At 36.2% G+C, this 12,048-nt stretch overlaps 2 protein-coding genes across 2 annotated transcripts; both read left to right on the forward strand.

The window, feature by feature from the left end:
• The first annotated feature begins 1,286 nt into the window (after positions 1 to 1,286).
• On the forward strand, positions 1,287 to 2,677 carry LOC108369228 (proline-rich extensin-like protein EPR1). Its single transcript, XM_017624296.1, has 2 exons — positions 1,287 to 1,364; positions 1,438 to 2,677. Exons 1-2 carry the CDS (start codon positions 1,362 to 1,364, stop codon positions 2,641 to 2,643), a joined length of 1,209 nt encoding a protein of 402 aa, XP_017479785.1. The 5' UTR covers positions 1,287 to 1,361; the 3' UTR covers positions 2,644 to 2,677.
• A 503-nt stretch (positions 2,678 to 3,180) lies between these two features.
• On the forward strand, positions 3,181 to 4,287 carry LOC108369227 (cuticle protein 16.5-like). The gene is made up of 3 exons (XM_017624295.1): positions 3,181 to 3,231; positions 3,333 to 3,415; positions 3,641 to 4,287. The coding sequence occupies exons 1-3, from the start codon at positions 3,181 to 3,183 to the stop codon at positions 4,161 to 4,163; spliced, it is 657 nt and encodes a 218-aa protein (XP_017479784.1). The 3' UTR covers positions 4,164 to 4,287.
• The last annotated feature ends 7,761 nt before the right edge of the window (positions 4,288 to 12,048 follow it).

Raw genomic sequence — 12,048 nt, forward strand, 5'->3', positions numbered from 1 at the left:
CGATTACCGATTTCTTGCTGGGATGCTACTGCAATCTTGTAGTATGAAAAAAATTTATGTATGTATGTATGCACGAATATGTATGTATGTATGTGCATATGAATATACCTATGTATGTATGTGTAATGTCATTCCCGCGAAAACAAACATACCGTCCCTTGGCGTATCCACCAAATGCAGCACGTTTAATGTGGCACAGAAAAAAAATATTTTGGTTTGCCTACTCTATAAATTTAATATGGAATAATTATAGTAAAAGCTCATATTTGGTAAGTTCAGTTAGAAATCTGCTCAAAAGTTCTGGGGAGAATAAAGGTTGAATTAGAAAGTATGGGGCATAATCATAGTCAAGAAAAAGTAGGCTCTAACTGAGTTAGCGCATGGTTTTAAACCAATCTGTAGATTAAGTGTATCGCAGTCGTATTAGTGATTGGTTTGTGAACTGACGACATCAACACAGCGAAATGTGGTGTCGATTCAAACTCAACATTTGAAAGCACAATTACATGTATGGCTGTAGCTGTGTGTACAAAGATGCTTGATACATTTGGTTGTTACCAAGGCTGTCCAGGTTCAATCCCCATCAGCCGGTACATGAAATTTAAGATTTTATTTCATTTAATATTTATTTATTTTTCTTAGTTATGAAAAAGCCTTCGTGAAGTGTAACGTGAAGTAAACGTTTATCGCATATGATCTAAATATAAGCCTTATTTTAAGGAAATTATACTCCATGTAAGGTCTTGTTTTAAGGGCTTATGTAAGCCTTACTTTATATGACCTATAAGACTTAGGCATAAGGGTGTCCCTCAGAGAAAGAGAGAAAACCTTATGACCAGATGGCATCAACACGACAAAATGAGGTGTGGAATAAGGAATGTTTCATACGACTGACTTTCCTTACAGATTTCATTTAAATTAAATTATAAAGCTTATGGTCATATAAAATAAACTTTATATAAGGCACAAATTTTTTGGAGGGTATACTCGTACATACAAATGTATGTGTATACAGTTCGAATTAGTTGGTTTGCCTTTAACATTTAAAAGAGAATGAATATGTAAATACATACATACGTAAATGTGTGTATGGTCAGTGCGTAAAAATTCTGTATATCTGACGAACTGATAAACAAAAAAAAAACAAGTTATTCATAAGAGAAATGGCACATTTAGCTACACGCACTTTAATACATTCACCGTCAGAAACAACCGATTAGGGTATTTGCAAATTTTACATGTGAGAGGACCGTACGCTTGTAACAATTGGCTTCGACATATAAATAACACAAAGTCTTCTCTATTCTTCATTAGAGTTTAGATTTCACGACTGTTACTACAGCAGCTAACCGTCTAAGAAAATGGTAGGTGACTCTGGCTGATCTAGCTTTTCAGGATTTAGTAAATTTTATATTAATAAATGATTTGTCATTGCAGAAACTTCTGATTGTTGCCTTCGCCTGCATCGCAGCCGTGACTGCTGATGTTAGTCACTTGCCTAGTAACGATTACCTACCACCCATTCAAGATGTTCCGTCAGTTGAGGCTCCAGTTTCCAACTTTATTCCAGAGATCACTGCTCCTGCTCCAGTTTTCGCCCCTGCTCCGATTGAAGTTGCTCCAGCCCATATTTTGGCTGATGATGGTTACCGCTATAAGACACACCGTCGTGTTGTGTACCGTCGCAACCGCCGTGATGTGAGTCACTTACCTTCAAACGATTACTTGCCACCAGTTCAAGAAGCTCCAGTTGCTGCACCAGCAAATGATTACTTGCCTCCAGTACAGCAGGCTGCCCCAGCTCCAGTGTATGCCCCCGCCCCAATTTCAGCTCCAGCTCCAGTTGCAGTTGAAGCTGCTCCAGCCCATATTTTGGCTGATGATGGTTACCGCTATAAGACACACCGTCGTGTTGTGTACCGTCGCAACCGCCGTGATGTGAGTCACTTACCTTCAAACGATTACTTGCCACCAGTTCAAGAAGCTCCAGTTGCTGCACCAGCAAATGATTACTTGCCTCCAGTACAGCAGGCTGCCCCAGCTCCAGTGTATGCCCCCGCCCCAATTTCAGCTCCAGCTCCAGTTGCAGTTGAAGCTGCTCCAGCCCATATTTTGGCTGATGATGGTTACCGCTATAAGACACACCGTCGTGTTGTGTACCGTCGCAACCGCCGTGATGTGAGTCATTTACCTTCAAACGATTACTTGCCACCAGTTCAAGAAGCACCAGTTGCGGCACCAGCAAATGATTACTTGCCTCCAGTACAGCAGGCTGCCCCAGCTCCAGTGTATGCCCCCGCCCCAATTTCAGCTCCAGTTGCAGTTGAAGCTGCTCCAGCCCATATTTTGGCTGATGATGGTTACCGCTACAAGACACACCGTCGTGTTGTATACCGTCGCAACCGTCGTGATGTAAGTCATTTACCTTCAAACGATTACTTGCCACCAGTTCAAGAAGCACCAGTTGCGGCACCAGCAAATGATTACTTGCCTCCAGTACAGCAAGCTGCCCCAGCTCCTCTTCCGGTCTATGCCCCGGCCCCAGCTCCAGTCCAAAGTGAAGCTGCGCCAGCTCATGTTTTCGCCGATGATGGTTACCGTTACAAAACTAATCGTCGCGTAGTTTACCGTCGTCATAAATAATTTCATCTTACCAGAACATACATCATTCAGCCAGATTGATTTATTCACTATAGCTCTAGTTTGAGCTTAATTTGTAGTATTAATACATAGACATGTATGTATGTATTTGCTTTGGAAACTGAAAATATAAACATTGAATAAAAATTTAAAGAACTTTGAAAATTAATTGCTGCAATTTAGCACCTGTTAGTGGAACCTGGATGTTCATATGTATATATGCTTTGAATGCAACTGGCCTCTCATAGCTAAATCGATTTTATATTATATATACATATGTACATATGGCACAGAAGAAGTTGACGACTTTTTTTTTGCATAATAGAAAGTACGGTGAATAAGTCCTTGGATTAAGTTAATTTTTTGTGTTATAGTAGGGTGTTGTGACCGCCGTGCTTAATTATAACTTTAATCACGTTTGTTCGCTACTTAAATTCTTATAGAACCGGATCGTAAATTACTATTTTTTTTTGTGAGCACCTGCACGCTTGTTTTGTTAGCGGAGCGAGTTCTTCGCACATCACTTTAAACTCATATAAAATGAACACCATCTTCAGAGGAAATATCACTTTCGTTTGGTTTCTTCATTCAGTAGGAGGTTAACTATTCAAAATGGTGAGACATTTTTAAAAGTCTAAGACATATAAGACTAGTTGATCATTAATAAATTCTTTGTTTGATTCTGTTTTCAGAAACTTTTATTGCTGGCCTGTGCTTTGGTCGCCTACGTGACTGCGGATGTCAGCCACTTGAGCAACGAATACCTTCCACCAAATCAAGCTGCCTCTGCTCCGGAACCGAGCTACAGTGCTCCAGCCCCAACGTATTCCGTCGCTGCGTCTGCCCCAGCTCCATCATACAGTGCTCCAGCCCCAAGTTATAGCTTTGCGGCTTCTGCACCAGCCCCAGTTTACAGTGCTCCAGCCCCAAGTTATAGCTTTGCGGCTTCGGCACCAGCTCCAGTTTACAGTGCTCCATCTTATAGTGCTCCGTCTGTATCTTATGGTGCCTCTTCCCCTAGCTACAGCGTAGCTGCATCCGCTCCAGCTCCATCATACAGCGCTCCGGCTCCAAGTTACAGCGTTGCAGCTTCTGCACCAGCTCCATCTGTTTCATATGCTGAACCAGAATATGCAGCTTCTGAACCAGCACCTGCTCATAGCTTCTCATCTTCGGATGGCTACCGATACAAAACTCAAAGACGCGTTGTATACCGCCATCGCAGACGCCGTGATGCACTTTCAAGTGAATACCTTCCCCCAGCAGCTTCATCTCCTTCTGTAGAATACTTACCACCGGCAGCATCGGCTCCAGCTCCATCTTATTCCGTATCACCGTCCGTCTCCTATGCGCCAGCTCCATCTTATCAATCCGAATCATACGCTCCAGCCGCTTCTTCCTATTCGGCGTCATTCGCCGAGCCATCCTACGCTGAATCTGCCCCGGCTCACAGCTTCTCTTCTGATGATGGTTATCGCTATAAAACTGCTCGTCGCCGTGTTTACCGTCGTCGCCGATACTAATCTGTATAAGAGAATCAGATCGACTAGAGAATTTAAAATGAAATTTATTCACCATCTGTGGTCTGAAAGGGAAAACATATAAAGAACATCAAAATAAAGAATAAAATCTTTTTTAAAGAGAAAATTTTTCGGATTTTACTTTAACGCTCAGTTATGGGTCAATTAGTCTAGACGTAACTTACGTAAGAAATCGTAAATGCTTACTCAACAAGATAACTTAGCCAGAAGCGAACAAATTTTGTTTTCGTATTTTCCTTTTCAGCTAATTGTCAATTTGCCGCCTATAAGCCACTTCAGAAAATTCCTAAACAAAATTCCATTAATGATTTCTTACATAAGTTAAGCTAAGTCTATACCAACGCAACGTGTATCCTTACAAATATTTATGTAGAATAACTGAAAAACGAATTTTCAGCGGCTCCCAGACAGAAAACAATTCATAAGTTCGATTTTCATCGAAATGGAAATTTTAATTTTGAAATACATTTTAATTTCGAATTTTCTGTATGCTTGGATATCTTCACTTAACAGCATTATTTGCCGAATCGGATAATAAATACGATTTTTAGTAATAAATCGACACCTGGCGTTTTAGGTTGTGAACTTAAATTATACAGGGACCCATTCAAATACACAAAAAAAAATCTTTGTTAAAACCCCTACAAGAATTGTTTGATGGAAACTAACACATTCTCATTTATCTTACTAACACAATTGCCAATTTTGCGTTGGTTAAAAAGAGACCATAAGTTGGAGGAAGACGGAAGATTACATGTACACAAATGTTTACATCAGATTTTTCACACTGCCCTTTAGAATTTGATAGAAACTTGTAGGTAGCCAGTGACAGAAATCTCTATCAGTCTTGCCACTCAAATGATTTGTCAAATGATAGTCACTGTTCTTGCAGGGACCGTTTCGGTCGTTTTGTAGGAGTTCACTCACAAACACACGTACCGAAGAATTATTTATGTATTTACAAATAACTAAAAGTTTCTTAAAATAAAAGTATGTTTGGAGGGCGTCAAGCCCCCTTGGGTAATAACACAAATGGCAATAACGCCAAATTTGCTTTATTTCACTTTTAAATGGGAAATAATACCAAAATCTCTATTTTGCCTTATTTCCCATTGCTTATTTACACTATTTGTAACCAAAAAAGTTTACTGACAGAAGGAAAAATAACTTTGTTTATTCCAAGAAAACAAGAAATGTGATATAATTCATATGAAGAAAGTAATATTCACGAAAAAATTTTATTTATGAAAAATCTAACAAAATATAGGAAAAGCGTCGTCTTTAATAACTGCTCGGCGAATTGGGCATAGCGCTTTTGTATGCATTTTATCTGCATGCTCTTTAATAGGTATGTTGAAAACATTGTTGGCAAAAAGAGATGCCGTTTTGATCCTAAATAGATCCAATTGGCTTAATTTTTAGACGAATTTTTGTGAGATACTTATTTTTTCCGATCAGTATAAATGTGGATACTTTTTTAAATTGGCTAAAAATTTATAGTTTCTATAAAGTGCTTTTCCTTCAAAAATCTAAATTTTAATTAAAGATGGTAGAAAGCATTACGTTTTCTAAATGTATTAAAAATCACTACTTAAGCGTGAAATGAAAGCATTTTATATTTTATGAACGAAGCAATGAACATATGAAGAGATCTCTCCAAAATAGGTGTTTTAATTAGCTAAAAAGGATGTTTTAAGCAAGATCTTAATATATATATAAAGTAAATAGATACTCTTCTGTAGTAATCTCTTTCATATCACATATTTTGATTTGTTAATTTAAAAACAAAGACGATCTCAATGTAGGTTAAAATACACCGTTTAAAAACCAAATTTGTTTTATTTAAGGAAATTTGTATGAATTTTAATGAAAAGTCTTCAAATACGCCCTAAAATTTTTTTATTTATTTGCGCACATTAAGAGAGGTAACCAATTTCCTCTTTTAATGTGTGCAAATTTGCAACCCGTGTAATAAAATTAAACACTGCCTGTTTGCTTTTACATAGCAAATTTGTCGCGAAGAGCAATTTTACACATAAAATGTTTAAAATAGGGTAAATGTGAGCCCCTAATGCTTTTTGTTAGTAGAAAGTGTATTTTAATTTTAAAAATGTCTGCAATTTTAAACATTTCATGTGTATATTTTAAAGATCTCAAGTTCAAAATCAAATCCTGAACATCTTATACGTATATTTATACAGATTCTTGTTGAAAAATAGATACTTTTCAGTAGTAGATTTACCTGCACTTTTTAGAGTGTACAGATAGAAATGTAACATATTAATTACTATTTATTATACATACTTACTTTGCAAATTATGCACAAAAAATGTAATTTATAAATCTAAATTACAAATGTTTGATCTTATGAAAAATATAATAAATTAAATGTTTTCCTTTAAAATGTTTGCTTTTCTTACAAATTATGAGATGGATACGTAAAACAAAAAAATTGGATACATTTGGATGCACTAAAAATTCGAATTAATAGCTTCTCCTCCGATTTGTGGCGTGCGCCTTGACGCCGACTCCGAAGGGCGCTTGTATTTTTATGAGAAGCTGTTTTTCTTGGCAGAAATACACTCGGAGGCTTGCCATTGCCTGCCGAGGGGCGACCGCTGTTAAGAAAACAACCTTTTTCCTATATTTGTTTGCGATGTTGCTTTGACTAGGGCTTGAACCCAGGCGTCGCGGAGTGGTAGCGCGCACTACTAACCACTACACCACAGCGACCGCCTAATTACTTGGACATTAAAAAGCAGTTTTAGAAGTGAACTAGTGCCAAGCAATAAAATTTAGTAAGTAATTGATAATTAAGGAATAGTTCATATTATCAATCCTATTAGCGGAACTTCATTCACTTGAAATTTATTTTAATAGCAGGTGTTTGAGTATTTTGAAAATTTTAGAAAAATTTCTAATCAACAGTTCTTTTCAAATGTCTTGAGTTTCTAGATTCTGAAGTTGTTGTAAATTAATGCATAATAATTAACAGCAAGTCTTTAGAGAGCATAGCGGTATACCGATATTGACCAGTTTGATTTAAACAATGAATGTAAAAGTATTTTGAGTGCTTTTATTATCAAAGAAAGTAAAATTAGCGATGTGTAAACGTTTGGGAGATAAAAGAGCAGTGGAGATTTATTGGATCGAAAATTTTATGGAAGATATAGTTTTGTATTATCTTACCATAATTTTAATGCTAACTTGCACCGATTTTTTTTCATTGCTTACTGAGATCAAAACGAAAAAGATAATCAGAATAAGCGAATAAGCTTTACATTTTACGGTTTATTATCGCATTTCTGGGGTTTTTGCCGGACATATAAAATATAGTTACTATGAAAAAATTGCTAAATAAACAATTGGGTATTATTATTGGGAGTCTCCTGAAGAGAAACAGAGCCGAAAAATACAGATTTTAAAGAATTATATACTATTTCTACGAAAAGTGGTTTTTTCCATATAAAATATAGAGAAAACTTTGAAAGATTTGAGCGACCACTAAATATTTTTTTGTTTCAAAGTAAAGAAATAAGGGTATATTTTTACAGTATAGAACATTGCATTAGATTTACGACTTTACCAGATGCTTTTTGGACCACTCTAATGCAAATACTTGTGTTTTTCATCGGAAAGCATTTTATGTACATATAATGGATACATACAGCGCGGGATTTCTGTTATAACTTTAGTATAAAACGGGATTCAGGTTATATTTGGATGGGATTTTATTAAACCAGTTACTGGCAACACTGCTTTAGATCTAGGTGTGCAATATATTCGTTGCGAGCAATTAGGCGTTTCCAGTATTCATAAGCTAATGCATGCATCAGTTACATATCGTCGTTTAAAGTACAAAACCGCGTAACTGACATTGGCGGCAAAAAATTGGATTTGCTCACATCTGAGTATTGAGCTCTTGGCTCAATCCTTATCCATTCGTCCTAAAATATACTATTTAGCCAGAAATGCGATTGCTTTATAAAAAAAGAGAATCATTTTGAAATATGAGTGTTTTTACTCTCTAGAAAATAATGTATGCAACCTCACATACGCGGTTTTGTACTTTAAACGACGATATGCTTATATAAACTCACATATTAACAACAACTACATATGGATAGTTTGCTAGAAGAACGTCATAAGTAATAAAAAAAAACATTTTAAAGAAACAGAAGTACTATGTTTTGCTTACACTTGTACGGTGAGTGTCGGTGAAAATCATATAGGATACTAAAGTATATTCAACAATTTTATTGAGCTTGAGGACGTTTTCAATGAAGAACTATTGATGAAAAACAACAACAATTTATAAATGTTATTTCGGAGATCACCTGCTTGCTGCTGCCAAAACGCTATTATTTTCCCAGCCTCAATTTTTGTTGTTGTTCATTCCCTACCAAAACGTTTTGAAGGCTCGATGCTATTTTTTTTTGCTTCTAAGTGGATGTTGAGCTTAGGCAACAGCGGACTGATATTGATGTGGGACATCTTTTGAATACCAAGCTTTTAATTCTTCTGTGACCGTTTCGATTATTGGTTTGTATATAGAATCTGTATAATACACTTCACAGCCGTCAGAGTTATGATATTGTTTCGATGACATTGGCAACAGCATATTCTTGGTTTCTGGGTCTAAGTTTTCAGCTAATTGTGTGGCATTTGACTTGAAACTTACATAGAAGTAATCTTCCACATGGATTCTTCGACAGCTTAGTGTTGCAACCAAAGTTGTTACAATGTCTGATAGTTTCTTTCCGCAAAAACCACAATCAGTGGCTGCGTTTGAAATTCAATAAAAAATATAGTACGGCCACCAGATTTGACGCTTTTGTTGCAGTTGTTCTACTTTTCCATTCATTAATTTTTATATACGATTACTGCAAGGGTGACTGTAAATTGAAGAACCGAATCGTGTTTTTGTACTCTTCGTGTCTCGCAAAGCTGCACAATTTTTTCTTCTAAGAAGCGAGACAAACCTATGTTATTTGGTATTGAAGAAGAAATGATGTGACTTTTTTGGTAAGATCTGATAATTTTTTGGAAGTGCAGTTTTAGCCGTTTTTGAAATGCTGTTATTCAATTTATGAGATAAGCACGGTGTCTTCGCAGCTGTTGTGCTTTATTTTTGCATTTCCTTGACGACTCCACCATGGGCGTTGCCAGGTAGGGGCAGGGGGGTGCTCGAGCCCCCCTAACTTTCAAATTTTCCTTATATATATATAAAATAGTACCCTGAAATGCCAGCTTAATAGGGTCGAGCCCCCTCCGAGGACGGACTTTACCACTTTATTGGTAGATGTACCCACTTTTTAGCTATATTTTATTTTCTACCATTTTTACCAACAAAGGCTAAGTTTCGACCATTTTTTTTTGTAAAGTAAGAAAATAAATATATGTAAATTATCACGGTATACATATACATATTTTGTCATCGAACACACCTAGTATAAACATGAAAAGTTAACTCTGACCATAACCAATTAAAAAGTGAAATTGCATCTCTATCAGCTGGCACATACATCTGTTATGGGAACAGCCGAAATTGAACGTGTTCTGCGTGATATTTTAATTTGATGTTTCGCTCAATGAAAAAAAAGGAAACGCACGCAAGCCTAGGGTTAGGACGCTACCTCAAAGAACCGATTCCCTTTCTAATGTATCATCGATTCTTGTACAGAAAAGAATTAAACACAAGATTGCGATAAAATAAATAAATATAAATATTAATGGCAAACTCGATGTTTCCCCTTCTGACAAGCCCTTAACTATATTTTGAACGAAAAGAATGTTAATGGTGATTAAGATTGCTGAGTACAAGCGCTACAATAAAACTAACATGCTTACCATTCGATTCCATGTACTTTTAAGTGATTGAGTAACTTTGCTGTATCGTTCGCTCGATTTCAATGAAACATACACCGATTTAAAGGATTTAGCTTCCTCTAATCTAAGGGGGGCGTGGCATCTGACATATAGACTAAAATGTGAAAACCACTAAAACCAATTATGCCGGGGAACTAAAACTTAGCACAGATGCATAGATTGTAAATACCCTACTTACGGCGAAGAGGGGTAGATTTTGGAAAAGGGGGCGTGGCACCGCCCATACGCGTATCTCTGGAACCAATTATTATAAGTTAATGGAATTGTATACACCTACATTTGTACACATATAAAATCGCAAGAATCATTCAATTGGGAACCATTTTCTCCCAGTTTTTAAAATCACATTGAATGATTGATGCATTTTGTGCAAAATTTGTAACATAAAATATGGTAAAATTTGTTAGCCCAATCGTGTGATGAAAAAATATTGGGCTCTGGCCCAGTCTTAATAAAAATCCGTGTGAAACCGCCGTTAGAGAAAGAAGTATTATCTTTTGTTGTAAACCTTCAAGATACTTTATCAACCGTTAACGATTCCGATGAAAAAAAGAAAGAGTTTATGTATGTAGATGTGGGCAATTTAGTTTTTAACCTACAAGATATTTTAAATTTTTTTGAAGACCGTCCACTGCTGTACACACAGAGGAAAGAAAATTTATTTAATAAGGGAGGCTAATAAATAAGAGGTGTTTTACCACAACTGGTCCCTATCTTTGGCATAGTAGAACCGCCACCACAAGGAAAAAAAACCATATACGTCCTAAACAATTAATATTTTAACCATAAATAATTATGTACTGCTTATGTATATACATATGTACATACATACATTAGAGTGGTCCAAAAAAAAATTTTCCAAGGTAGAGTTTGGGGCACCTTCCAAAATTTTTCCTTTTGCCGAAAGACGTGCTGGTAAACCTTACGTTTCTAAGTGTACATTTAGAGGATGCTCATACGCGATACCTACGCTCTTTTAGCAACTGCTAAGTCTCTGCCCATACATGCTCTTGATGCTCATATTTTACTCGAAAAGTATTGTGTACATATACTAATCAAATAATTGTTTAAAGGTGCTCGTAAACGATGAGAGTAAATACCTTGATTCCGAATTCTCACTGGTATTTTGTTCTTATGAGAGTCAGAAAAATCTCACTCGTTTCAGNTGGAATTGTATACACCTACATTTGTACACATATAAAATCGCAAGAATCATTCAATTGGGAACCATTTTCTCCCAGTTTTTAAAATCACATTGAATGATTGATGCATTTTGTGCAAAATTTGTAACATAAAATATGGTAAAATTTGTTAGCCCAATCGTGTGATGAAAAAATATTGGGCTCTGGCCCAGTCTTAATAAAAATCCGTGTGAAACCGCCGTTAGAGAAAGAAGTATTATCTTTTGTTGTAAACCTTCAAGATACTTTATCAACCGTTAACGATTCCGATGAAAAAAAGAAAGAGTTTATGTATGTAGATGTGGGCAATTTAGTTTTTAACCTACAAGATATTTTAAATTTTTTTGAAGACCGTCCACTGCTGTACACACAGAGGAAAGAAAATTTATTTAATAAGGGAGGCTAATAAATAAGAGGTGTTTTACCACAACTGGTCCCTATCTTTGGCATAGTAGAACCGCCACCACAAGGAAAAAAAACCATATACGTCCTAAACAATTAATATTTTAACCATAAATAATTATGTACTGCTTATGTATATACATATGTACATACATACATTAGAGTGGTCCAAAAAAAAATTTTCCAAGGTAGAGTTTGGGGCACCTTCCAAAATTTTTCCTTTTGCCGAAAGACGTGCTGGTAAACCTTACGTTTCTAAGTGTACATTTAGAGGATGCTCATACGCGATACCTACGCTCTTTTAGCAACTGCTAAGTCTCTGCCCATACATGCTCTTGATGCTCATATTTTACTCGAAAAGTATTGTGTACATATACTAATCAAATAATTGTTTA

This window comes from Rhagoletis zephyria, unplaced genomic scaffold, assembly GCF_001687245.7.
Source record: "Rhagoletis zephyria isolate East Lansing unplaced genomic scaffold, Rhagoletis_zephyria_1.1 Rzeph_scaffold_03552, whole genome shotgun sequence".
Classification (NCBI taxonomy): domain Eukaryota; kingdom Metazoa; phylum Arthropoda; class Insecta; order Diptera; family Tephritidae; genus Rhagoletis; species Rhagoletis zephyria.